The sequence below is a fragment of the Thunnus maccoyii genome, chromosome 17 (genome assembly GCF_910596095.1).
Source record: "Thunnus maccoyii chromosome 17, fThuMac1.1, whole genome shotgun sequence".
NCBI lineage: Eukaryota > Metazoa > Chordata > Actinopteri > Scombriformes > Scombridae > Thunnus > Thunnus maccoyii.
This window is the reverse complement of record NC_056549.1, coordinates 6,105,166-6,130,050: the sequence shown is the minus strand read 5'-3', so window position 1 is coordinate 6,130,050 and position 24,885 is coordinate 6,105,166. Positions and strand designations below refer to the sequence as shown.

General features: G+C 37.4%; 3 protein-coding genes across 8 annotated transcripts in view; all 3 read left to right on the top strand.

The window, feature by feature from the left end:
* The window catches only part of si:ch211-202p1.5 (uncharacterized protein LOC103909337 homolog), a 34,518-nt gene extending 32,556 nt beyond the window's left edge, over window positions 1-1,962 (top strand). For all 3 annotated transcript variants that reach the window (XM_042390816.1, XM_042390818.1, XM_042390817.1), the window contains exons 4-5: window positions 237-356; window positions 454-1,962. In XM_042390816.1, the coding sequence (XP_042246750.1) occupies window positions 237-356; window positions 454-553 (220 nt within the window). In that variant the 3' untranslated portion in view covers window positions 554-1,962. The remainder of the gene's footprint in view (window positions 1-236; window positions 357-453) is intronic.
* A 6,887-nt stretch (window positions 1,963-8,849) lies between these two features.
* Window positions 8,850-16,356, top strand: LOC121882399 (transcription factor E2F3-like). 2 transcript variants are annotated; one of them, XM_042390640.1, is made up of 9 exons: window positions 8,850-9,127; window positions 9,882-10,172; window positions 10,798-10,853; window positions 11,063-11,118; window positions 12,008-12,194; window positions 13,485-13,676; window positions 13,887-14,001; window positions 14,667-14,826; window positions 15,495-16,356. In XM_042390640.1, exons 1-9 carry the CDS (start codon window positions 9,005-9,007, stop codon window positions 16,082-16,084), a joined length of 1,770 nt encoding a protein of 589 aa, XP_042246574.1. In that variant the 5' UTR covers window positions 8,850-9,004; the 3' UTR covers window positions 16,085-16,356. The 2 variants fall into 2 exon arrangements, with proteins under 2 accessions (XP_042246574.1, XP_042246575.1); XM_042390641.1 differs by having other exon boundaries at window positions 14,667-14,833; window positions 15,495-15,597.
* A 3,137-nt stretch (window positions 16,357-19,493) lies between these two features.
* LOC121882227 (rho guanine nucleotide exchange factor TIAM2) overlaps window positions 19,494-24,885 on the top strand; it is a 68,616-nt gene continuing 63,224 nt past the window's right edge. For all 3 annotated transcript variants that reach the window (XM_042390299.1, XM_042390298.1, XM_042390296.1), the window contains exon 1: window positions 19,494-19,625. The gene's annotated coding sequence lies outside the window, so the exon portion shown is untranslated. The remainder of the gene's footprint in view (window positions 19,626-24,885) is intronic.

Here is a 24,885-nt window from a genome sequence, read left to right as displayed (position 1 = left end):
CCAAATTTTTTATAGTTAAAATAATAATAAAAAATATGGTGACATTGTTTGTGACTGCAAAGAGGGATGATTGAATTTGATGATGACTGTGATTTCAGTTGGACCTAAAGCTGATGCTGATACTCTTGATCAGGTCTAACAGTGTGAGAGGATATGACAGTGAATTTTGTGTACTTTTTGCACTGACTTTAGTTTTGTTTTGGGTTTTTTTTTTTTTTTTTTTTAATGTCTTGCAGCCACGTGGTTCCTTATGGATTTGGTTCAGTGCGACTCAGGAGGGAGCTCAACCGCTGCCTCTGCACAAACAGACAGGATGCTGAGTGTATGAATTTCTGTTCCATCCGGACACAAACAGAGTGAGGACACACAATCAAAAACATAAAGTAATTCCCATACTCTCAGAGAGGGAACACAGACTAATGAAACACCTCCATATTGTTTTTTGTTCCTCAGAGGCGAAAACATTCTGGTGAAGAGGAAGACTGACAAGAAGAGATTCAAAGCTGCATTCTGGGAAAAGCGGAGCCGACATGCACTCAAACATCAGACCTGAATTTCCTTTATACATCAGAAAAAACAAAAAAGGACCTTTTTGCTAGTCTGGCTGCCCTGATGGCAGTTTGGAAATATAGTGTGTGTGTGTTTATGTGAATTGAAGTGATGGTTAAGTATTTGGATAAGGAGTGCTGACCGCTGACGAGCTCACCTTTTTAAATTTGGCTGGTGTCTTGATCCAAAGCAGGATAAGCAGGAGTTCACTGTCCTGCTCAGAGACACTTTAAATTTATATGGGAGGGGAAGAGTTGAAGCTGTGACCTTTCTGTTACCGGATGATCTCAGCTGCTTTGTAGCTCTGAGGGACGGGAAAACATTTAAATTGAGGCTGCTCACAGAACTTATACAGCCTTGGGGAGGAAGGCACAGAAATTTACAATTTTTTTTTTTTTTAAATTCAACATTTTTCCTGTGAAGTGTCAGTACAGTCTGCTTTTAATCCAAACTCAAAACACAGCTCCGGCTGAAAAAACCTCACATCTCCAAAATGACAACATGTTTTCAGGCAGTGACAGTCTTGTTTTTAGCAGGACCACCATACTTTTGAGTTTGTCCAAGTTAGTTTTAAAGGTTTTTTTAACTGTAAAAAACATACAATACTGACCAAACAGAGAAGCATTTGCAGAGTCTTGAAACTTACAGAGGTGATCACAGCAACCAATTATTGACAATAACAATGTTGTATTTGCTTGGTAACAGACAGTTTTAAATCTCTGTGATAAAGAGTTCTGGCATATAAGCTCTAAGTGATGGTTTATAAGGACTGCTTTATGTCTTCTCCAATAGAGTATTATGACCACTGACCACTGAGAGTTCAATAATAAAGCAATTTTGAATGCAAGGTCATACATTTATGAGAAAATGTCATAATATTATGGGATACAGATGTGCTATTGTGATATAAAGACCTTAATTTTACTAAGAAATGTTGTAAAATTACAATAAGCAGCAATATATCAAAAATAAAGTCATATAAATTGTAAGTCATGATATTATGAAAGTAAAGTCATCATGAGAAAAAGAAGCTATATTTCAAGAGCAATGTTGTATGTTAAGATTAGAGCGGATACATAGATTGGTTTACATGGGCATGTTTTAGTATTTCCTAAAACTATTACAGTTATTGACTGTAATAGTTTCAACTGTCGATGTGTATTACAATACAATTACTCTATTCAGAAGATATGACCCTTTTTCTAAGACTTTCCTGTAAAATTACAACTTTTTTCTAGACAAATTACAACTTTTTCTCATAAAAATGCTAACTTAAAACATTACGCCTTTTACTATGTCTTAAAATATTGATTTTCTGTGTAAAATTGCAACTTTATCTTAAAATATTGCTTTTTCTATAAAATTGCAACCTGATCTTGACTTATTACAGCTTTTTTGGGGGTTAGTTTTGTAAGTTAATCTCAACTTTTTGTGGAAAAGTACAAATTCATCTTGTAAGATTACAACTATTTCTTGTAAAATTATGACTTTATTCTTGAAAAATGTATAACTTTTTATTTTTATTTACAACTTAAACTTGTAACACTGACTTTTTTTCTATAATTCTCAAAACAGTATGACTTTCTCTTCATAATACATCGACTTTACTCTAGAAATTTCCAGATTCTTTGATTGATTTTTGTCTCGCAGTGGTCTGTCGTCATCTGTTAGGTTTTAACTTTTGACAGAGAATAAGCTAATATGAACTTGGTGAAAAGTACAGTAGTATACATACAGAATACAATAGTCCCTGCTTTCCCTGCTGTGCATAGACAAGAGAAAATTATTTTTAAAATCGACTGTAATGGATTACTCATCTCAAGTATGTTTCATGTCTCTGTAAGTGTCACAGAGTACTGAAATGAAAGGAAAACAATGAGGCTAAACATGTTCTGGTACCCACTGAAAATGGTCCTAAAATATAACATGAAGTATAAATTATGAACATCATGTCAAACCAACCATACTGGTCCTTGTTTTTCATTAATTATTCTATCACATTTGAACTGGAGTTATGAGGTTTTATAACCAGAGCGTTCTGTAGTTGACGGTCAGTCATCTTATTCTTAAAGCTTTAGAGTCTTTGTCTGAATGTGAATAATAATATATCTGTCTCAGTTTTACAGTTTGTTAATGAAATGTGTTGTTGTTGTTTTTGGAGAATCTATTTGGATTCAACAACACCGCAGTAATATGTGAGTCAGTCTACAGCAGTGTTTTATTTATACCTGTTAGCACCTTTACTTATTCCTCCAACATGTCAAAGTATCCCTGAAAAAGACGCAAAGAGATATAGGAAATACAGAAATGTTTATTTACTGTACACTGTAGTATAGTCACAGTGTCTAATCTTCCTCTATTGAACATAACCGGAATGACATTTAACAACAGCATTAAGTACTTTCACCATCATCATCTCCTCAGTATATAATCTGTCTTTAAGGGCAGGGAGTGGTGACCTGACCTTTGACCTGCTGACACCCATCACCTGGACCGTATTGGGCATAATGGGCTTCTGTATTATCTGTAGTTACTTAAGGCCACAAAAGAAAATATAAGAATTAAGTGAACGAATTAAGTTTACTTCACATTTTTTTCCTTCAACACCAGGAAGACTCCATAAATATCCCTAATATTCAATTTTCTTTGACTTTCTGCAAAGACGCTAACTTAATATAGATTTATATCTACTACCTGTATTTGACAGTAAGATTTTAACATTGATAAAACAAGGATTCATTTGTCAGTATTCAACTACAACTCCCAAGAGGCTTAGCAGTAAGAAAACACAGTTGAAGGTCTTATTTCGTAATTATAATAATAAAGATACTGTTCTTTATTTCACATACTTCACCAAGTCAACCTCATGCACATGACGACATTACATCACCAGGATGTCTGATTAAACTAATAATAATAATAATACCATCCTCGTTATTTTGTGACATAACATGCTTCTTCTTAAATAGTGGGATGAATGATAAATTACAAGATGGTTTTCTTGCAATTATGGGATACTTATTCTTTGGTGAATGCAATACTTTTCAGACTGGAAAATGTAAAATTACTGGCTTCATCTATCTGTTCAAGTGACAGCTTTTTGTTATTCAGACAGAGGAGACTTTCACATCAGTGTTACTTACAGCTTTATTCAGACATGACAGGACATTTATGGAAAGAGCTTTTTAACTCCTGATGAGAGAGAGAGCAGCAGTGAGTTAAAAATGTTCTAATAAGGAGGAGGAAGATCTAATATCTTCATCTATCTCATCTTTCAGGACTTCTGAGGCTCCGTAGAAGTCTTATCTTTCCATGAAGTCATCTTGACTGAACACTCACTGTACAGTTAATCAATCCATTCACAGATTTCCACATCAGTATTTTTTCTATCATGTAACCTCGATGGGCGCCGTAGACTCATAATTAAGTTAGATGTCATAATGCATCTCAGCTGATGTACCTTTCCATCCAAATGTGGCGCAAATTTTAACCGAATTTCAAGAAATTCTGCAAAAGAAAATTCAAGTTAATGTTTGTTTCCGTCCATTCCTGTTGTGTGAATATTAGGAGATAAACAGTTGGTGGCGCTAATTCTGCAGTCGATGCCGTTAAACCACTACAGAGGAAGAGAACACAACGAGATGATGTCATTAAAAGAGCGGCAACCAAAGCTCAAATGATGGAAAACATGATGGTAATATGACATCACTCCGCACAGATCTGATGTTTTCGTCTCTTCAGTTAAGTTTAAGTCACATGCTTCGTGTACGTCATCATTTATTCACTACGTCTGTTTACATTTGCTTTTTATCCACACAACTACTTTTACACCTCAGACAACAGGAAACTCTTTTTACACTGATTTCAACTTTTTCTTTTGTAAATTTCTGGCATTTCCACTCAATTTCTTTAATGCGCAAACTGAAAACGTGCATAAAAATGGGAGGATGGAAACACACTTAATGCTATGTGACTTTTTCTCCCTTTAAAGTTACACCTAAATGTCACTTGTACAAAACAGACATTTGTATAAACTACATAATTTTAATTCTAGAGGAACAATATAACAACAAGATGACAATATAACCAGATACTCATTAAGACAAATGAACTCATTCACTTCTTGAGTAACTGTCCTCTGTTTTCCATCAGTTTATCAGCAGCTGATGGTTGATTGATCACCACATAGACCAGCTGCTCTCCAAGAGGTCAGAGGTCACATCAAGGTTGATGAGTACCCAGTATCAGTTCAGCAGGATAAAGACGGGCATGTTGAAAGGCCTCTCTCTTAATAATACTCCTTTGTGAGGCCTCATTTCAACAACCCCAGCGAGCTCTGAGCTCAGAGTCTCGTCAATCAATCTGAGCCGATGCTTCAATTTCATTCATGCTGGTTTCTGTTTTTTGTAACACGGCACTCACACCGCGACGGGGAAAAAAAAACAAAAAAAAAACGATGAACTTTAACAAAGGCTGTTATCCAAACCTCCTCACGCTCAAATCGATGAGTGGAGTACTTAAAAATGGCGCCAAGTGAAACATTGAAAGAGTTTTGTTCCAGAATGAAACCGTAGAACATCTTCGATTACACAAACACACACACACACACAAACACACACACACACACACACGAGTTTCTCTCCAAGAATATCTCCACCTGCTGAGATAAATGACTGTTATCCTGTAATTAAAAACACATCATGCAGCATATATGGAATAAAAACATTTACTGTAAGATGAATAATATTTCATCATGTTGTTAATACATATGATGAAATCAGCGGTTGTGGAACAGAGCTCTTGGTTTCATTTTGTCCTGATATTCACCTTTAGAAACAAACAAACAAACAAACAAAAAAGCTTTTGTAGGATGTTCTGAACACAAGCCTTTTAAAATGTATAACATCATATATGTATGTTGATTATTTTATTGCAGGATATTTATTTTGTTAAATATTTTTAATAGCTTAAACACATTAAAAACAACCACTGAACGCTATCCAAGTGTTGTGATTCCATTACTTTAACACATAACTCTGATTTTATACAGGTTTGGTGATGCTGTTTTTATTGTTTCTGTTTCTGAATGACATATTGCTGATATTTACTGTATATACTAGACAGTTTTAAGGTTGATCCAGTGGGAACTGCCATATTTCTCTAATATTGATGAACATATTGGCTGACATGACTCGCTGTTTTAGCCCCTGGCTGAGTTTGGACTAACTTGTTCTTCCTCCTAAAAACATTTATGAACATGAGCAATGGGGTGCCGAAGTGAAACCAAAACTTCCAGGTTCTGTTCCAGAAGAAAAACTACTGGCACTTCCGCAGAATTCCTAAAGTCCAATTTTTTTATGTTGTGTGAACGACATTATGGCATTTTGCAGCCTGTTTAAAAGACTTTTTGAAAGAAAGCTTTACAATTGTTGTGGTAATACAAGACCGGTACACTGATGTTTCACTTATCCTACTGAACACATTCAATGTGCTATTTTGACTTTTTGTCTTGGGTGTTGTAAATAGTAAATAATTGCTGAAAGGACGGGTTCACAATTTAAGTGGGCGATGTAAACAAACTACAGTAGCAGGATTTCACTTCTTTTTCTCCTTCTTTACTCCAAATGTCAACGTCTCAAATCCACCCATACATGTTGGAGCTGAATCAAGTCTGAAATATAAAAGTGGACAATATGAACAACACATAGAAACACCTCAACAACAACCGTAGCAACCAAGGCTACAGAATGGACGGCTGTATATGGGCATGTGCGACAAGCCCACGTCAGCTTGTCAGCAAGGTAGAAAGAAACGTTGCAAAAGAAGCGTTCAGATCAGGCCTCGGTGTTTGACTTGCATGGAGCTTCTACATACGTTCACCTCAAGTTTTGGAACTTTGACCATGTTTAACATCTGACATCAGAACAGGATATAAATAACAGAAAATCTGAAAAAGCAGAATATGTCCCCTTTAAGTACATTTTAATACCTCCATACTTTAACTGTACATTTTGAATGCAGAACCTTTTTACATCTTACATTGTTATTACAGGTTCTTGTTTCATCAGTGGTAGCTACTCTAACTCTAAAATTTTTGTAATAAATCAGTAACGTCATCTCTTAAACACCAAAGTGCTCCTGAGCAGCTGCACATCTGGATAAATAAAATGTTCATCCAACGGGAGTATACACTTCACAATGATAATTAAATAAGTAAGATGAATAATCGAGTTTGATGATTTGTGAAAATTAAGTGCATGTTTGGCTCGAGTCTGTTGGCCAGCAGACAATTTAATGACTGAGTGGATTTACTCTGAGGGAAAATATTTCAATCTACAAGCCTCAGAGGTGAATCCTGATATTTAATGAAGCCAACTGAATTTATAGAAACAGACAGAAACAGCTACTGTCAGCTGGTGTTCATTTCCCATCATCTAATTCCTTTACAATACCACCACCTGGTGGGAAAGTTGCATCACTACATGAACTCTCACCTCCTAAGTACTTTACTTGAGTATTTCCATGTGATGCTACTTTATACTTCCACTCCACTACATTTCAGAGGGAAATATTGTACTTTCTACTCCACTACATTTATTTGACAGCTTTAGTTACTTTTCAGATGAAGATCTGACACAATGGATAATATAACAAGCTTTTAAAATACAACACATTGTTAAAGATGAAACCAGTGGTTTCCAACCTTTTTGGCTTTTGGCGTCTTACAAAAAGCAGTGTGTAGTCGGGGTCACATTTCAGATGTCTATGAGTTGTTAACAGCTCCACCAAATAGTGATTTTTCCCTCTAAACTTCTCACATGCTTTCATTTCAATAAATGTCCAAATGATCCAATATTTCACCAAAAATCAAAGACAGGAGAAAAAGTCCAAAAACTGAAAACAGATTTGTGTATCAGAACTTTGTTTTTTCTTCTTTCCTCTCCCATTAATCATCTCACGACCCCTCAGATTTATCTGGTGACCCTTTGGAGGGGCTTGACCCCTAGGTTGAGGACTACTGGACTAAACTAGCTAACTGTATATAAAGTAGTTGAAACTAGCTCCACCTCCAGCAGCTACAACAGTAACATGCTGCTCTAACACTGATGCTTCAGTATTAATAATCTAATGATGTCATATATAATAATATATCAGTCAGAGGGACCAAACCACTACTTTTACTGCAATACTTTAACTACATCAAGCTCATAATACTTATATACTTTTACTGTAGTAGGATTTATCATGCAGGACCTTTACTTGTAATGGAGTATTTTTACATTGCTGTACTGGTACTTTTACTTAATTAAAGGATCTGAGTACTTCTTCCAGCACTGAATATGGAGCAGGCAGCTGGCCTTAAAGACTTTCACAGGACCAATGATGAACATTGGGACATAATTAAGGATTCCCTCTCAGCCCACTGAATACCAACATCAGACTGTCCTCAGGAGATTTACCTCTCATAAATGTATGGGGGTGAGTATGGGGTCAGGATGATTACTCTCTGTTGAATGTCATTTTCCTGAGAAGGAGAGATGCATAATCTATATGCCATATGAGCCGAACCACAAACCCTAAAAACTTAAATACTGTTCAAATGAACCTTTCTGTAAATGATCCCTTGCCTTATCATTTTAATTTTGTCTTGTAAAATTAAGTAAAATTAAATTTAAGTTTAACAGCAAAAGAAAAGCAGAGTAAGGCTTGTTGCTGATAAACTGTACATTGATGACAAGCTATATAAAGATATTAATATTACACCCTGGCTTTTTCCTTGACATGGATGAACGATGCATAAGGATGATATCTAAACTATGAAACTATGCTGACTCTCTTGACTTTATAATCTTGACTTTACCTTTTCCCTTAATCCATTATAATTTTGCCATCCTGTTTGTCCATGCTTTATTTCTGTAATTCTGCTTTCTTGGTCTATTCTGTACACACATCTATCTCATGTCTCATGTCTGTCATGTCTTTGAACTTTTTCCTAAAGGCAATAAAGCACTGTTACCTGTAAATTTACATTTATGGATATGGAATTTGGCTATCATAATCATGAAATTTATCATGTGCACCTAAGTGTTGTTCTGTGTTATTTTCCAGGAGACCAAACTAAACATTCTTCCAAAAAGTAAAATAAAACTTTCATCAATGTTTTTAGTAATGGAAGCACAAAGGTTTTGCCAGATATTTACAATTGGAAAATGCTAAAATAAACTCAAAAGTTAACGTTAACTATAGATGGCGCAGATTGGCGCCCTTGCGTTCCCTCCATTGTTGTACATCCGGGTCACAGACACATCTATTTCCGGTCTGAAAGAGTACCTTTAAACAAAATATAAACAAGCTGCACTGACTGTGTACCTGCTGTTATTCTGAATCTTAACGGTCACTAACGGGGCTCAGATGTGCCGTTAGCCCGGTGAGCTGCGGTCTGAGCGGCGGAGAGATGGTGAAGTGTGTCGTCTCTGGCTGTCCGAACCGTCAGGTGGACGGTAACGTTAACGGGGAGATCTTCAACCGACCACCGAAGAGGTTCTTCAGCTTCCCCACAGACCCCGCTCGGGTCAAGGTACGGAGTAGTAGTGTCGAAACGTTAGTCTGTTTGCACAATTTAAGGCTGTGAATTAACCAGTGTCCTCCAGTCCCTTTTGTCCTATGTGTTAATGTTTATTTGGGCTCCTGACTGTTAACCCTTCCTTTAACTTCTCTACCTAATACTCTCCAATTTGTTTTGCTTCTGATCAGAGCCTTTTAATACCGATTATCTGCCAATCAAATCCAAGTCACCCAAACATTTTGTCTTTCATATTAAAGCTGCACAGCATACTGAGTACATTTTGTTAAATGCAGTTAAAATAAGTTTGGCAGCTCTGCTTTAAGAAAATAAAACCTGCATCTCAGGCTTTTCTTTGATGTTTCTCTATAATTTTTGTACAGTCTGTGCTGTCATATTTAATATAATATCTGTGCAGTGGAGAGTCAGTGTGGATCTGCTGTGACAGGAAGCTTTGGTCAGTCATCTTCTTCATGAATTAAAATACTGCGGCTCTGTAGGAAGATTGGGGGCCTTTTACATGTCTGTGCCCATAACACAGACAAACAGTATGTTGTCTCATAATCCGTCCATGAGTATAAAGTATTGTCTTATATTTTTTCTGATGGTTCCCAGTTCAGGAGTTTTGGCGGCAGACTGTAGAAAAACACGGCTGTATTGTTGGTTTAAAGACTCTGCTCGAGTCTGTCTCTGTCAGTTACTGGAACCAGAAATCAATCAAACCGGTAAAGTTTGATCCAGCAGTCACACTGATGATGACTTTGTTCAGGTATGGCTGGCAGCACTGAGGGAGATGGACAAACAGGACTCGACTAAGCAGCGTTTAATCTGTGAGGACCACTTCCTGCCGGAGGACATCTCCAGCAGCGAGGTCACCAGTGATGCCATTCCCATCATGCCCCCTTGCCTGGACGGGTCTCTGGGTCTGAGCGGCACCTGGGGAGCCGAGTCCTCTGAGGAAGAGGAGCAGTGGGCCACTGGAGGCTGCGATGATGATGAAGGTGGAGATGGAGATGCTCCTGCTGCTACAGAACCTCAAGCACAGGATCTAATACAGCAGGTCTGGAGACTCTTTTCACTATTATACCTGTCTCTGTATATTTTAAAATATTACATAAAGAAAAAAATACCCTAATCCAGATCAGTCATTTCATGTTTAATATCTGCCTATACTGAGGTCCTACATATTATACAGCAGCACAGTGGACACTAGAGCTGCAAGTGATTAGATCCAGATTAGATTAGATGAAATAATCATTTTTTAAACTAATAAAACAAATATTTGCTGGTCGCAGCCTCTCAAATGTGATGATTTGAAGCTTTTCTATGTAATACATGATAGTAAACTGAATATCTTTGGATTTTGGACTGTTGGTCTGATAAAAGAAGACATTTGAAGTCTGGCGTTTTCACTATTTTCCCACATTTTATACACGACATTATAAACTGAGTAAACAATCAATAGGTGAATTGATAATAGAGCTGCAACAATTAGTCTATTAATTGATTAGTTGCCAACTATTAAATTAATTGCAACTGTTTTGATAATCGATTAAACATGTAGTAAGAAAAAAACATCCAATGTTCTCTGATTCCAGCTTCATAAATGAGAATATTTTCTGGTTTCTTTAGTCATATATGACAGTAAACTGAATATTTTGTTTTTTTTTCTCTCTGATTTCCAGGATCCAGTTGGAGGTTTGGAGGATCCTCCACCTGAGGAGGAGGCTGAGAAGACCAGGTAGCAAATGTCTCTGCACCTGATTTTAATATTTTATGTTAAATCTGTAAAAAGGCAGCTCAGCTGTTAAAATGTAATTAATTTATTTTGTAATCAGGACATCTGAATCGCTCTCTGCACAGTTTAATGTTGACTTGCAGCAGATTTTCTGTTAGTTTGGCAGAATTCACAAACTGAACTCAAAGTTTATTTTGTCTTTTTCTCTCCAGTCCTCCCCGACGAAAGAGGAAACAATCAGAACAGTTCAAGAAAGTTGGCAAACGAGGTGACTTCTGCTTTCAGATATCACTGTGAAAACTGTATTTTAGTACTTCAGTGCTCAATCTAGTGTTTTTGGGGGTATTTGCTCACTTTTTTCTTGATTTAATTTTTTGAAGCCTTTAGAGCTGCAACAATAAGTTAATTAAATGAGTAATTAATCAACAGAAAATTAGCTTTTTTTGATAATAGTTTAATTGTTGATTCCAGCTTCACCAATGTGAGAATTTTCTGCTTTTCCCTGTTTTATATCTCTGTAAACTGAATAACTTTAGGTTTTGGACTGTTGGTCGGACAAAACAAGACATTTGAAGAAGTGGTTTTAGACTTTAATGGACCAAATGATCAACAGATGAATCAAGAGAATAAGTGACAGATTAATTGATAATAAAATAATAGTAGATTTGAGATCTGCTCGCCCATAACTGAGGAGTTTGAGTTTTGGCTTCTTGAGGCTTCTTGTACTCCTGTTTTAATAAATAATACAGGTGTAAACAAACCTTATAAATGTCCAGAAATACAGCAGGGCTGCAGCTGAAGATTCTTTTTATTATCAATTAATCTCCTGTTTATTTTGATTAACTGCTTCGTCTATAAAATGTCAGAAAATCAGTCAAAATTGTCCATCACAGTCTCCTAAAGCCCGCTGAGATGTGGTTGTTATTCTCAACCAACTGTCCAAAACCCAAAGATATTCAGTTTACTGTCATAAAAGAAGAAGAAAATCAGCAAATATTCACATTCAGGAAATTTTAAACAGAAAATTTTGGCACTTTTGCTTAAAAATTGTTACAGATTATCTTTGGTCTAATTCTTGACTGGTCGATGAATCATCTTCACTCTAAAACTTGGAGATACATATTCTTGCAGCTCTAACTGTGTATCGTTGTGTTCAGATGTGCCTCTGTGGCTGCTGACGGAGCGTTTCCTGAGGCTGCTGCATGCGGCTCCCGACACATCTATGGACCTCTGGCAGGCCGCCGTGAGCCTGCAGACCCGCAAACGGAGACTCAACGATATCACCAACATCCTGTACGGCATCGACTTCATCCAGATGGAGTCGCCCAACAATATCAAGTGGATGTGAGTAACAAAAACACGTCTCAGGCTGTTGTATTTTTCACTGTGTATGTTTCCTTTTTCTATTTTGGTGTGTAATTTTATAATTACATGACATTGTAGTCAATTTTTCCCTGTATTAATGTGTTTTTACGTGTCACTTAAATAAAATCCTGCCTTTTTTATGTTTTAGAAATTGTCCCAAATAAGTTTTTAAAAAAGGAGGTACTGCCCACTTTTTATTTAGATTATTAACAGTTCTTGGACCACTTTTTAAAACCATCATTCAACCACTACAGAAGAAACTAAATCAGACTAATTTCAAAATTATTGTTCTTATCTAAGATGCTAGAGAAAGTAGTTTCAACATAAGTAATTATTTCTATGAAAAATAGTAACACTTCAGTAGTTTTTAATTAGGTTTTAGGGTTTAATAGTGGGTTTTAATTATGGTGTTCCCCAAGGATCCATTTTCGGTCCTCAGTTGTTTTCAATTTACATTATTTAATGATGGCTTCATCTGTAATGTATTTTAAATTGCCTCTTACATATACTTAAGAATGTTTCATCCATCTACTTTTGCCATTTTATGTTTTTATATACTTTTAATTTAATTGAATTTTTATTGTCCATGTGTTTTATGATTCCGTGGCTTGTTTTTACTTGCATTTAGGACTTTAATCATCATTTAATCTGCTGATTATTTTCTTGATTAATCACCAATTACTCGTTTGGTCTATAAAATATCAGATGTCAACATAGGTCATTGTCTGCCAAAGTCCAAGGTGACGTCATCAAATGTTTTGTTTTGTCTCAGCCAATAGTCAGCAATCCAAAGATAGTCAGTTTACTATTGTAGAGGACTAAAGAAACCAGAAAATATTAATTTGTATATATTATATTTTTTTGAAATGCTGGAACCAAAGAATTTTGGGGGTTTTTTTCCTTGTCAAAGAAAAATAGCTTGAGTCTATAACTCTAAAAGAAGCACATCTCGTATACAAAACCAGCACAACCCACTCTGATGCAGGCGTGATGTAATGAAGCCTCGTTTTGGGAGATCATGTGATTTTTGACATGGCGTCGTCTCTCTGGACACGTTTGGAGTCTAACATTACTAATCCAAATAAACAAATAAATCGTCGGTTTTTACAGAGATTTTCTTCCTCACAAGCATCTGTTGTGTGTTTTGTACTAAACGAGCTCATACTTGGATAAAAGCAGGTATAGTCCTTTTTAATAAGACATGTCACCACTGCAAAGATTGTTGCTTTGTTGCATTGTAGTAAACCTGCTGTCTGACTGTCTGTGCAGAGCAACGTGTCCGATCTCCAGCTTGCTGTCGGGGAACAAGCAGGAGAATAAGCAGGAGAACAAGCAGGAGAACAAGCAGGAGAACCAGAGTGAGCTGGAGAACCTGAAGCTGGTGGAGGACACGCTGGACAGCCTCATTGAAAGCTGCACCCAGGAGCTCTTCAACATGACCGACAACGCAGAAAACGCTGCATATCCTTTCAAACTTTTCAAAATAGTCATAAAAGCACAAAAGTAAGTTACAAGGACATAAACAAGGAGGCAGAAGCAGGTTGGTGTAAATCTGGTGTCCAGTAACTCCAGGATGTCTGAAAGTATGTTAGAAAACAAGGAACTGAATGAAATACATGGTTGTAAATGCTCATGAAAAAATGAAGCAGGTTTTCTTTAACCTTCCTTTACATTTGCTTACGTGACTCACGAGGACATCAGACGGCTCGGAGTCTTCCAGGAGCAGACGGTGATCGTCATTAAAGCTCCGGAGGAAACAAAACTGGAGGTTTCTGCCCCCAAAGAGGTAAACAGACAAACAGACAGACCTCAGAAATCAGGACTTATTTCACTTGAATTTCATCTTTACTCTTCTGTCGACATAAGATAAATGATCACACAAACACCCCTCACCAGAGGATATGAAATACAGATTAAATACTTGTTATTGACACAGTTAAAGTGCGATAACACAAGGGATGGAGATACTTTTGCACACCATATTTTCACATATGTGACATTTACCAATTTTGTAAAAATAAACACAATCCAATCAATATCAGGTCGAAATGGTCAAATAATCTTTGTATGTTTAAACACAAAATAGAATAAAATAACATAAATAATCTGATTATTTTCTCGATTAATCGATTAGTTGTTTGTTGTTTTTTTCTAATGTTACTTGTTAAGTAAGTGGAATTAACAGACCGTCTATTTCTATTGATTATCTGTGTTTTGAGTAAAGGGGCAGGTTATGTCGGGTATTTGGACCCTGGTATACTTGGAGGTGTAGTTTAAAAATGAAACTACATATTTATGAGCTGCTTTTTAAGATGTATGTCTTCAGTAGGAACACACACACACACACACATATATAGACTCAAACAATATTAAAAATGTTTTCTTGTAGTTGAATAAATCACACGGTGGACAGAATAAAGGTGTATGTCCTGTGTATGTGTGTTGATGCAGGACAGCATCCAGGTGCATCTGAAGGCGACGAAGAGTCCCATCACAGTGGTGTCCTGTGAGGTGGGGTCGGACGACACAGTGACCTCTGACCTCGGAGAGATAGGCGGCGTCTTTTCAGCGCTGGAGGAGAGTCGGATCAAGACGGCCGCGCTGCTCACAGGTAGCAGGTACAAGCTGACCTCAAATGTCTTCTTCTGTCCACAAAGATATTCAGTTTGCTGTCATAGACGACTACGAGCTTGTGTCCATACAGCGTTTGGACCCTGCTCGTGGATGTTTCTATGACAACATGTTACCACTCTAACCACTGTTGTACGATAGATTAGCATCAACCCTTTGCTTTTCATTGTTTTTTCACCATGAGCACCAACCAGAGGATGCTTGCCCTCATGTATGGATGAGCCTAATAATGTCACCGCTCAATCTAACAGCCGTAGAGCTCTATCCTCATTAGTGCTCAGAAAAAAAAAAATGGACATAAGCCCTAAATAAACCAGAAAATATTCACATTTAAGAAGCTGGAATCAAAGAATTTGGACATTTATTCTTAAAAAATGACTCAAAACAATTAATCGAACTTTAATATTCTGGTTATTGAGGAACTGATTAATCAACTAATCATTGCATTTCTAGATTTACTGCCACTGGTCAAAGATATTCAGTTTATTATCATGTATGACAAAGAAAATAATTAATTCATCACATTTGAGAAGCTGAAAACTTTTAGGCATATTTGCCTAAAATAGTTCAACTAACTGTCAAAATAGTTGCTAATTAATTTTTCTGTCTATCTAATCACTGCAGTTCTGTTTTCCATGTTTCTTAAAGGTGCTTCTTGTAAAAAAGGGGATGAAGATGAAGAGCGCACCTCCAGCGGAGTGACTCAGAGCGAAGCACCAACGACGCCGGCTCCTCTAGAAACCCAGAAAGTCGATAGACGTGTCCAAAAAAGAACAATGGGTCAGACGTCTGTCGGGAAGAAACTAAAAGATGATGCTAAAATGGGTCGTCGGTGCCAATCTGTCTGTTGCGTCCTGTCAGAACAACATCAGTGCACACAGATAAGAGAGACTGACAGGGAGTCTGTTTTCAACCACTTCTGGCAGGAAATGGACTGCATGCAGAGGAAGACGTACGTGGCGTCATTGGTGGATGTTTTCCCCGCGTGGAGACGGAGCCCCAAACTACTGCGCTCCAGGATGTCCTCCTATATGCGCTACCACCTGAAAGTGAACGGATGCAGGATGAGAGTGTGCAAGTCCATGTTTCTGTCCACTCTGGGGGTCAACTGGCATTACGTCTTAGAATGCGCCGCTGGAAAGCAGCAAGAGAAGACGGAAGTCGCGTTAAAAGCCTCTCTGTGTTCAGCTCTCAGTACGTTCGTAGCTTCTACTGAATCTCACTGGTTTGGAGTTTAGATTCAGATATCATATATCTTATTTTACTGTTTCTGAGCATCATCAGCTGTTTCAGAGCTGCAAGTTCCTGCTCAACGTTTCCTGCTGCTGTTTTATATTAAAAGCTTTCCACAGACGGACGAGCTGGAGGCTCTTATTGTGAAGAAATGAAGTGCGTTTGTTACCAAGTTAGCAGAGCTTCGTATCAGACTGTCTGCTCACTTAAAGGTGCAGTGTGTAGAATTTAGTGGCATCTGGAGGAACGGACTTGGCAGAAATTAAATATAATATTTGTAAGTATATTTGAATTAGTGTATAATCACCTAAAAATAAGAATTGTGTTTTCATTACCTTAGATTGAGCCCTTTATATCTACATAGGGAGCAGATCCTCTTCCACAGAGCCCACCATGTTGCACTACCTTGTTTCTACAGTAGCCCAGAACTGACAAATCAAAGAAATCAAACACTGGCTCTATAGAGGGCCTTTGGTGTTTTTTCACGAGTTTCACAGCCACATTAGGTTCATTTGGTTGCAATCTGGAACCTCACCACTAGATGCCACTAAATTCTACACACTGGACCTTTAAAGAGGAACTCAAAAGTTGTTTTTTTTTCTGTGTATAAAAAGTCGTATAAAGCCTTTGATGATGTCACTGATGATGTCACTTGAGTCAGCTTCCGTTTGGGCTGAAGGCTACAAGTTTGAAAAGTAAAAACATCTGGGGGTGTGTAGTTAGAAAGAGGTGAGGTTACCAGACCTCTATAGCCCGCTCCTCATCTCTGCTGGAGGCTAGCAGCTCCAGGCTACATTAGCCGCTACTAGCATCACACGTCACAGTCTACCGGTACATTGTGGGTAATGTAGGAGCCAGGTTTTGACAAGGGAAAAATAAAGATGGTATCTAGTTCTGCTGTGAGTCCAACAATGTTACAGGAGTGAAGGATAAATCTGTGGACTCTCTTAAAGGCAAAACAGAAGTTTTGGCATTCAGATGTAAAAACACTATCGATCATTTAAGCACCAATAAAACTAGTTTGTAATTTAACTCCTTGTTGGTGTTGATGCTACAGAGAAGTCTTTCTGCTGAGCTCTCAGACCTTAAAATCATGTAAACAGTGAAGGTGAGGATGACGACATTTTCAGCTTTAGTTTTTATACATTACATTTACAAACAACTGTACCTCAACTAACACTGTCTCCTAGAAATTACAGTCATATACATTTCAACTGTAAGTACTTTTTGTTAGAAATATAATGCTGCTGAATTATGTTTTCTCTCAACATAATGAGAAAATGTTAACTAAACTATAATATTAAACTTCTTCTGGTTGTGTTTAGACTCTGACGGCAGGTCAAGGTTGGAGATTGTGGTTTTTGGTTTAATGTTCTTGTGAACATAATCCAGGCAGCAATTATGCTTGTTACAAACAGTTTAGTTGTATATAAACATGATTTCCAGGAGACAAGGTTTCCTCTGGAGTGTTTCTGGAGGTTTTGTGTTAAAGATCATCATCATCATGTTCTGTAAAATATTTGACTGTTCTGTTTCACTGTTTCTTGTTTTTGCCTTTTTTCTTTTTTATTATTCTTTTGGTTATAAAAATGTTTTCATCTTGGTTTGAAACATCTCAAAAAAGATGCTGTAATCAATAAAACAGTTAACTAGATGTCCTGGTCTTTGAACATCACACATTACAGAGGTGCCCTTAAGCAAGGCAGCTGTGGGACGAGGAGAGTCCCGCTGTTAACCAATGTCACTTCCTTTTCTACTACAACATAATAAAAGTTTATCCTTCTGTTTACATACGTGTTTGTAATTGATGTGATCTGTAAGAGAGTCACACAGAAAGTGAAATGTTCAGGTAATATTAAAGACGTAACTTTATCTTAAGTCTTATATGTTTTTGGCTAATGTTTAAATATTGGCGTTATGTGGAAAAACATTTGTTAACATTAAACATGCTAACGTTAAACATTGATCTAAATGTGCTGTTATAGATCAGCATGTTGTATTTGGTGATTTTGTGTTTGTCACCAAAGTTATAGTACTGTTACCTTTTCATCCTGAGCAGGAAAATATGTTTATTAATATTTGTATTTTAAAGAATCTGCCACATTTACAGTCTTTTTAGCATCAGATTCCCTCTTTGTGTTTCCCTGTTGAGCTGCAGTGGAAGTATAGTAACAAAAAGAGGGACTTTGGCACTAAAAAGACTGTAACGTTGAAAGATATCTGCTTGATTTGACTCATTTTGGGCAACGGAAGCTTCATATCAGCTTCAGATAAACTTTTAAATACATTTTTGCTCAGAAGGAGGACTGTGGATTTTGTCTCCCATCACTTCCATTGTAAGTTCATTATGAAGGGATCTTCTAATGGTCAGTATGAACAGGAGGAATGATTACAGCAAGAAAAACATGTTTCAATGTTTATTTGGGCTCCTGACTGTCGTTTTAAGACAGAAAAAGAAGAAAATTTGTGAACCCGTCCTTTAAAATAAAAATTAAGTTCTAATTATAGGAAAAAAATAGTGACAAATTTCAAGTTTTTACACATTATTATTATTATTATTATTATTATTATTATTATTATTATTATTACTACAACAACAATTGCTATTTAAAAAGAGTTTCTTAGGTGCTGAACATTCAGCAATATGAACTTTGTCTACAGGCAAGTATCACATTTAACTTACATGAATAATTTTCAATAATAAATGAATAATTAATAATGGGCATAAATGGAGCAGTCAATATTATTATTCACTTTATTAAATAAATATTATTATAAAACAATATGATACCATAGATCTCTCTGGGACCATGAATTTTTATTCACTTTTGCAAAAAAAAAAGTAATTTTTCCAACACCATGGGTAAAAAAAAACAAACAAAAAAACTAATAATAATAATAATAATAATAATAATAATAATACAAAAATAACAGCATAAAAATATTCTCAATTTGATTGTTTTTATTTGTTTTATTTCTTTATGTATTTGTTTTGTCAGCCTTCCACAATCACAGAAGTTTTTTATAATTATTATTTCTAGTAAACATCAGACAGATGTTGGCACATTTTGTCTCTATTTTAATTATATGTGTGTCAGTTTTTAATTTTTATGTTATATTTTCTTTGTTATATTCAGATAAATGTTTGTTGTAATACTCAGGAGCAGCCGGCAGGGGGCAGCAGAGGTCTGTAAGACCTGATGTTCAACTTTTTTTTTTTTAATTTAAACTTTAGCAGCAGAAGAAACTTTAAGAATAATACGAGTAACAATAATCATGGTAATTATTACGGTTTATCTGGACAGAAGGAGGCTCCGTCCACAGAGGGAAGAGGTCTGAGTCTCTCCAGCCTCTCCAGTCGGTCTGAGGTGTGGTTTGTTGAAGCTGGTCCTGGTCCAGCTGCAGGACGCCGCCCTCCTGCTGTCAGAGGACGAGGACACACGAGGCTCAAACACAGATTTAACAACAACAGAGGAAAATACAACTCCAGAGTCATTACTTAAAGAAGACAAAGAGGCTTTTTTACACCCAGGAAGTCGTCTGTAGGTGAGTCTCTGTGGCTGTTTGTGTTGAAGTTAATTCATCAGTCAAGTTGTTTTAAATGTTTGTGAGGAGGACAGAGTGTTGCCTTCAGTGTCCCAGCAGCCAAAGCTTTATTAAAACACTATTTTAATCTTCATAGATGCACTTTAAGTGTTTCTGCTCGTTCAGTAAGTTATTATATTTAATGGCAGTTGAAGCATCTGTATAATGTTCCTGCAGGAGCTGCAGTGTGTCTATTTTTGTCAACATGAGTTTAGAGTTGATTCATCTTATTTTGTGGCATTTGTTACATCAAAAAACCTGCATTTATAGAGGTATTAACAGTCTGTGGTGCTTCATAATGAGTCTATACACTGTTAAAACTCCTCGTATAAGATAAAAACTACTTATGTAATATGAGTATAGAGTGATAACATCCTCAGTGGTGGAATGTAACTTGGTACATTTACTCAAGTACAATTTTGAGGTACTTGTACTATACTTGAGTATTTCCATGTGATGCTACTTTATTCTTCCACTCCACTACATTTCAGAGGGAAATATTGTACTTTCTACTCCACTACATTTATTTGACAGCTTTAGTTACTTTTCAGATGAAGATTTGACACAATGGATAATATAACAAGCTTTTAAAATACAACACATTGTTAAAGATGAAACCAGTGGTTTCCAACCTTTTTGTCTTTTGACATCTTACAAAAAGCAGTGTGTAGTCGGGGTCACATTTCACATGTCTATGAGTTGTTAACAGCTCATTTCAATAAATGTTCAAATGAGCCAATATTTCAGCAAAAATCAATGATTAGAGAAAAAGTCCAAAACCTGAAAACAGATTTGTGTATCAGAACTTTGTTTTTTTGGCATGAAAATAGCAGGAGTTGGACCCAAATTCAGAACATTGCAGGTACTTAAGAATATTCTTTATTCCAGACGATATAGCTGGTGAAAACCAGGGCTAAAATACAAACTGAACTAATGAGTGAATGCGGAACAGGTGACTGGACACCAGGGCAGGCTGGGAGCTGATACGCTGAGGGGAAACACAAGGAGCAGGGATGACGAGACTGATACAGGGCAGGTGTGGGAAAAACAAAGAGTAGGGCAGGGCTAACGAGGGTAATGCAGGACAGGTGAGAGGAGGAGCACATGAACACAGGAGGAGTGAAGGAACACACAAGGAAAACAGAAGCAACAGAAAACACAACACCAGCATATCAACGAGCAAAACCACATGACCAAAAGGCAACCAAAGCAACATACATTAGATAGTCGTCAAAAAGGTCCAACTCAGAAATAAGCCCTCTCCCACACAGTACAATACTCACAAAACAGAGGAAGTCTGAGGGCATCTGGAGGATAATGGCAACAGCATTGCTGAAAATGCTGCAGATCCCCATCTGTACAACATGGAATATTTACATTTAAGAGATATTACAGTTAATAAGTAGTATGATGGTGTTTCACAGTTTTCTTTGGGGTCATCTAAATATGGTTTGTACCAAGTTTGGTGAAGATTAGATGAAATATTTTGCCAACAGAGGCAAAAAATGTGTTTACTAAAAAATCCAAAATGACGGAACATTTTTCCAGGCGTATACGGGCGTGGCCTTTATCAGTCAAGTTGGCATCGTTCAAGGAACACAGTGTGCAAATATTGTTTTGATACGCCTCATGATTCATGAGTTATTAGCCAAAACGTAAAACACGTTATAACTGACCACATGGTGGCGCTATTGGTCCCATGTGTTAATATGTTAAGCATTTCCACATGGGACACTGGTCCAGGAAGTATGAATACTTCAGCACTTTTATTTTTTGAGATATCAACTTTCAAACATTCCTCCCGTAGACTTTCCATTATGGATTGTAATACCTCGAAAAACTATATAAAATAACTGGATAATGCTAGAAATAAGAGTCATAGCATAAATGTCCTTTAAGAGCTGAACATTCTGATATTTGAATGGTTTCTGTTGCTGAAAGTGTGCAGAAGTAGTTAGCGATCAGTGTGAATGCTTGTCAGCTTGTGTACTTTTACTTTAGCAGGATTTTTAATGCAGGACTTTTTCTGTTTTTGTCTTGTTGGCCGCCTGAAGCCGATTACATAACATGAGCAGAGAGATGACATGTTCTCCTTCAGCTTCCAGGTACTGACTCGCTGTTCACTGTTCTTCACTGAATGAACCTGTTGGTGGAAACACCAAGTTTTACTGCTTGGATTTAAACTTTATTTGTGCTGCCATCAGTAGTAAAGAAACAGGTTCAGGAAAGGATTCTGTTGCAGGAAAACATGCATCATCCAGACCTGGAGCTCAGTGCAGCAGCACAGAACTGCCACTCTTAGTAAAAACTATGATTTTACATTAAACTCATTACTAAACTCTCTTAATCTCATTATAACATGAAAATATCCTAATTTTAACAAGGAAAACAAAAAGTTTTTCCTTATTAAGAATTGCTTTTCTTGTTATAATGATAAAGTTTTATATATTTTGTAATATCAAGTGGATATCTGCCACATTTACAGTCTTTTTAGCATCAAATTCCCTCTTTGTGTTTCCTTGTTGAGCTGCAGTGGAAGTATAGTAACAAAAAGAGGGACGTTGGCACTAAATTAGACTGTAACATTGAAAGATATTTACTTGATTTGACTCATTTGGACGACTGAAGCTTCATATTATATTCAGATAAACTTTTAAATACATTTTTGACCAGAAGGAGGACTGTGGATTTTGTCCTCCATCGCTTGAAACATGTTTTACTGTTCATTGGGGCTTCTGACTGTTGTTTTAAGGCAGAAAAAGAAGAAAAATTGTGTTGTTGTCTCTGCTGAGAAACATCTGTACCGGAACGTAGAGATGGTGGATGGCAGCAGTGATTCTGCAGGTGGAGGATGCCCTGTAGTGAGATCAGGAGGGATTTAACCGTGTTTGCTTTGTTAATAACACTGTCAGATACTGAACTTCAAACACAGATAGTCAGTAAATACCCTGATCCCACCCCTGCTCCCCAGATGATGAATCTTGACCTCTTGATCTGTCCTCTAGCGCCGCCCTCAGGACAAACTGTACTGTTTTATTTTTAGCTCCTCTGCTGGTGAACAGATAAACCATCAGGATGTTGTTTATTCAGATCGTGGCTGTAATCAACTTTACAGCCTCTTGCAGACACCAGCAGTAAGCGAAGTCATATTTTATCATTTTTAATGTGGCCACAAGCTTATTTTATTCTTTTATTTCTCGTGTAAACTCCACATGTTCCACAGAGTCGCCTCACTCGGTGTTTCCCTGAATTTCACAGCAAGAAATTGAGCATGAAATCCAGCAGCTGTGACTCTATTAGAGGAAACCCTGTTAAATAACCCTCAGCAGGACTGCAGGCCCCTGTAGTGTCTTTGTTGTTGTGTGTGTGTGGCTGAGTAAAGACTGGACACATTAGAAGCTAAGTGGAGTCCTGCAGAGACCTGAAACACACACACACACACACACACACATCTTTATAGTTTCCTTGCAGATTTTATTGATTGTAGTGTCCACATACTTTCCAAAAGTATGTGGACACTGGAACATTACAGCCATGCAGGGATGATTTGCTGCTGGCTGCTGTCAGACGGGGTTGAGGTCAAGTTCTTCCACAACAAACTGGGAAAAGCATTTCTTTATGGAGCTGCTTTCAAGCAGGAAAGAGACAAACCGTTAAAACAGATTTGAAAGAACACCGTCGCCTGAAATATTGTGTGACCGAGCATTCAGTGGAACTTGAAGCTCTTTTCCACTACAACCTGCAGCCTCCCATAACCTGAGACCTGTGAGAGTTCAAGCTTCTGTTTTGTTTTACACAGTGTGAAATTTAACCAATTTAACATTTGTAGAAATGCTCTTAAGTTTCTTCTAAGATCGGTTTATATATCGAAGTCAGAGGGAGGAGGTCGGGGTGGATGGAGAATGTACAACATAGAGACCCGGTTCACATCCTGAGTCCTGTGGGTGCTCAGGTTTAGACGACAAAAGCACTTTGGTTCTGGTTAGTGAGAGATGGTGGTGTGGCTTAAATGTTTAAGCTCTCTCTGACCTTAACCAAGTGCTACCAGTGTCTAAACACAACCGTAAAAAGTTGAACATTGCTGTAGTTTCTACTTGCAGATATTTTACCGAAAGATCAGATATTTAGGAGGAAAAAAGTACAAGTTACGTTTTCTCTGAAGATTTCACTCGTATGTTCAATATCAACATTTTTGCAACTTGCCAAATATGTTAATTAACAGCATTTTCTCATGTATGTTGAGAGAAAATGTGATTCAGCAGCATTACGTTTCCTGCAAAACAGTATTTTCCGTTGAAATCGTAATTTCTAGCAGACAGTTGCCAGTTGACAGCTCGCTGCTTCATGTACTCTGAATCTGAACACTTGAAGGCGGGCCCCACCAGGTGTTGAAGTGTTTTTTGTCAGTTTGTAGTGTGCTGAAGGAGCCTGAAGCATCAGCACCGTTGCTATGGTTACCTGCAGTTTAATACACCCCGAGCACTGATTTTAAAACTGCTGACCAATCAGAAACCAGGATTTCCTGCGGCTGTAAACAAACCGTGAAGCCGTGTTGATGTTTCTTGTCCCGCTGACCGCGTCTCACCTCTCTGCGGTGGATTTTAATGATGTGGTCTGACCCGCTGTTTGTGTTGTAAGGTGAGCAGCTCAGGTGGCGGCGAGGTCGGCGAGGAGGAGACGCCCCGGCAGGTCTCACACTGCTCGTCTGTGTCCAGAAAAAAAAAAAAACCACCGCACCGAGCTGTTTGCTTTCAGCCGGAGGCCGACAGAGTTGTTATCGTTGTGTAGAAACGAACACAGAAACACACTCGACAGCGTTTTACTCCAGAATAAATAAATATTCAGAGGAAACCTGAAGCTCTCTGCGAGTCTTTAGGTGTCACTTCAGAAAATTTAAGAGCGTCGACACTAAACACAGACCGGTGTCTCTGCTATAAAAAGCACTTCTGCAGGTTTTTATCACATTAACTGGTGTTGGATCTACTTTCCATTCCTGCTGAGCGTCAGTTTGAGCCTGAAGCTTCATTCTTTTCTATGATTATCAACCTGCAGAGACTTGAAACTGCCCGGATTGGTGCTGAATGTCTTTATGATAACTTTTACAATTTGACTACTGTGGTAGTTGACTTGTACAGGATACTTGACTCAGATGGATTGCCATGAAATCTTTCACAGATATTCATGTTCCCCAGAGGATGAATCCTACTGACTTTGGTGATCC

Coding starts and splice junctions, on each gene's coding strand:
- LOC121882399 (XM_042390640.1), top strand. CDS start 9,005: ATGGTGAAGTGTGTCGTCTCTGGCTGTCCGAACCGTCAGGTGGACGGT. Junction 14,002..14,666: donor AGGTTTCTGCCCCCAAAGAG/GTAAACAGACAA, acceptor GTGTTGATGCAG/GACAGCATCCAGGTGCATCT. Junction 14,827..15,494: donor GACGGCCGCGCTGCTCACAG/GTAGCAGGTACA, acceptor TGTTTCTTAAAG/GTGCTTCTTGTAAAAAAGGG.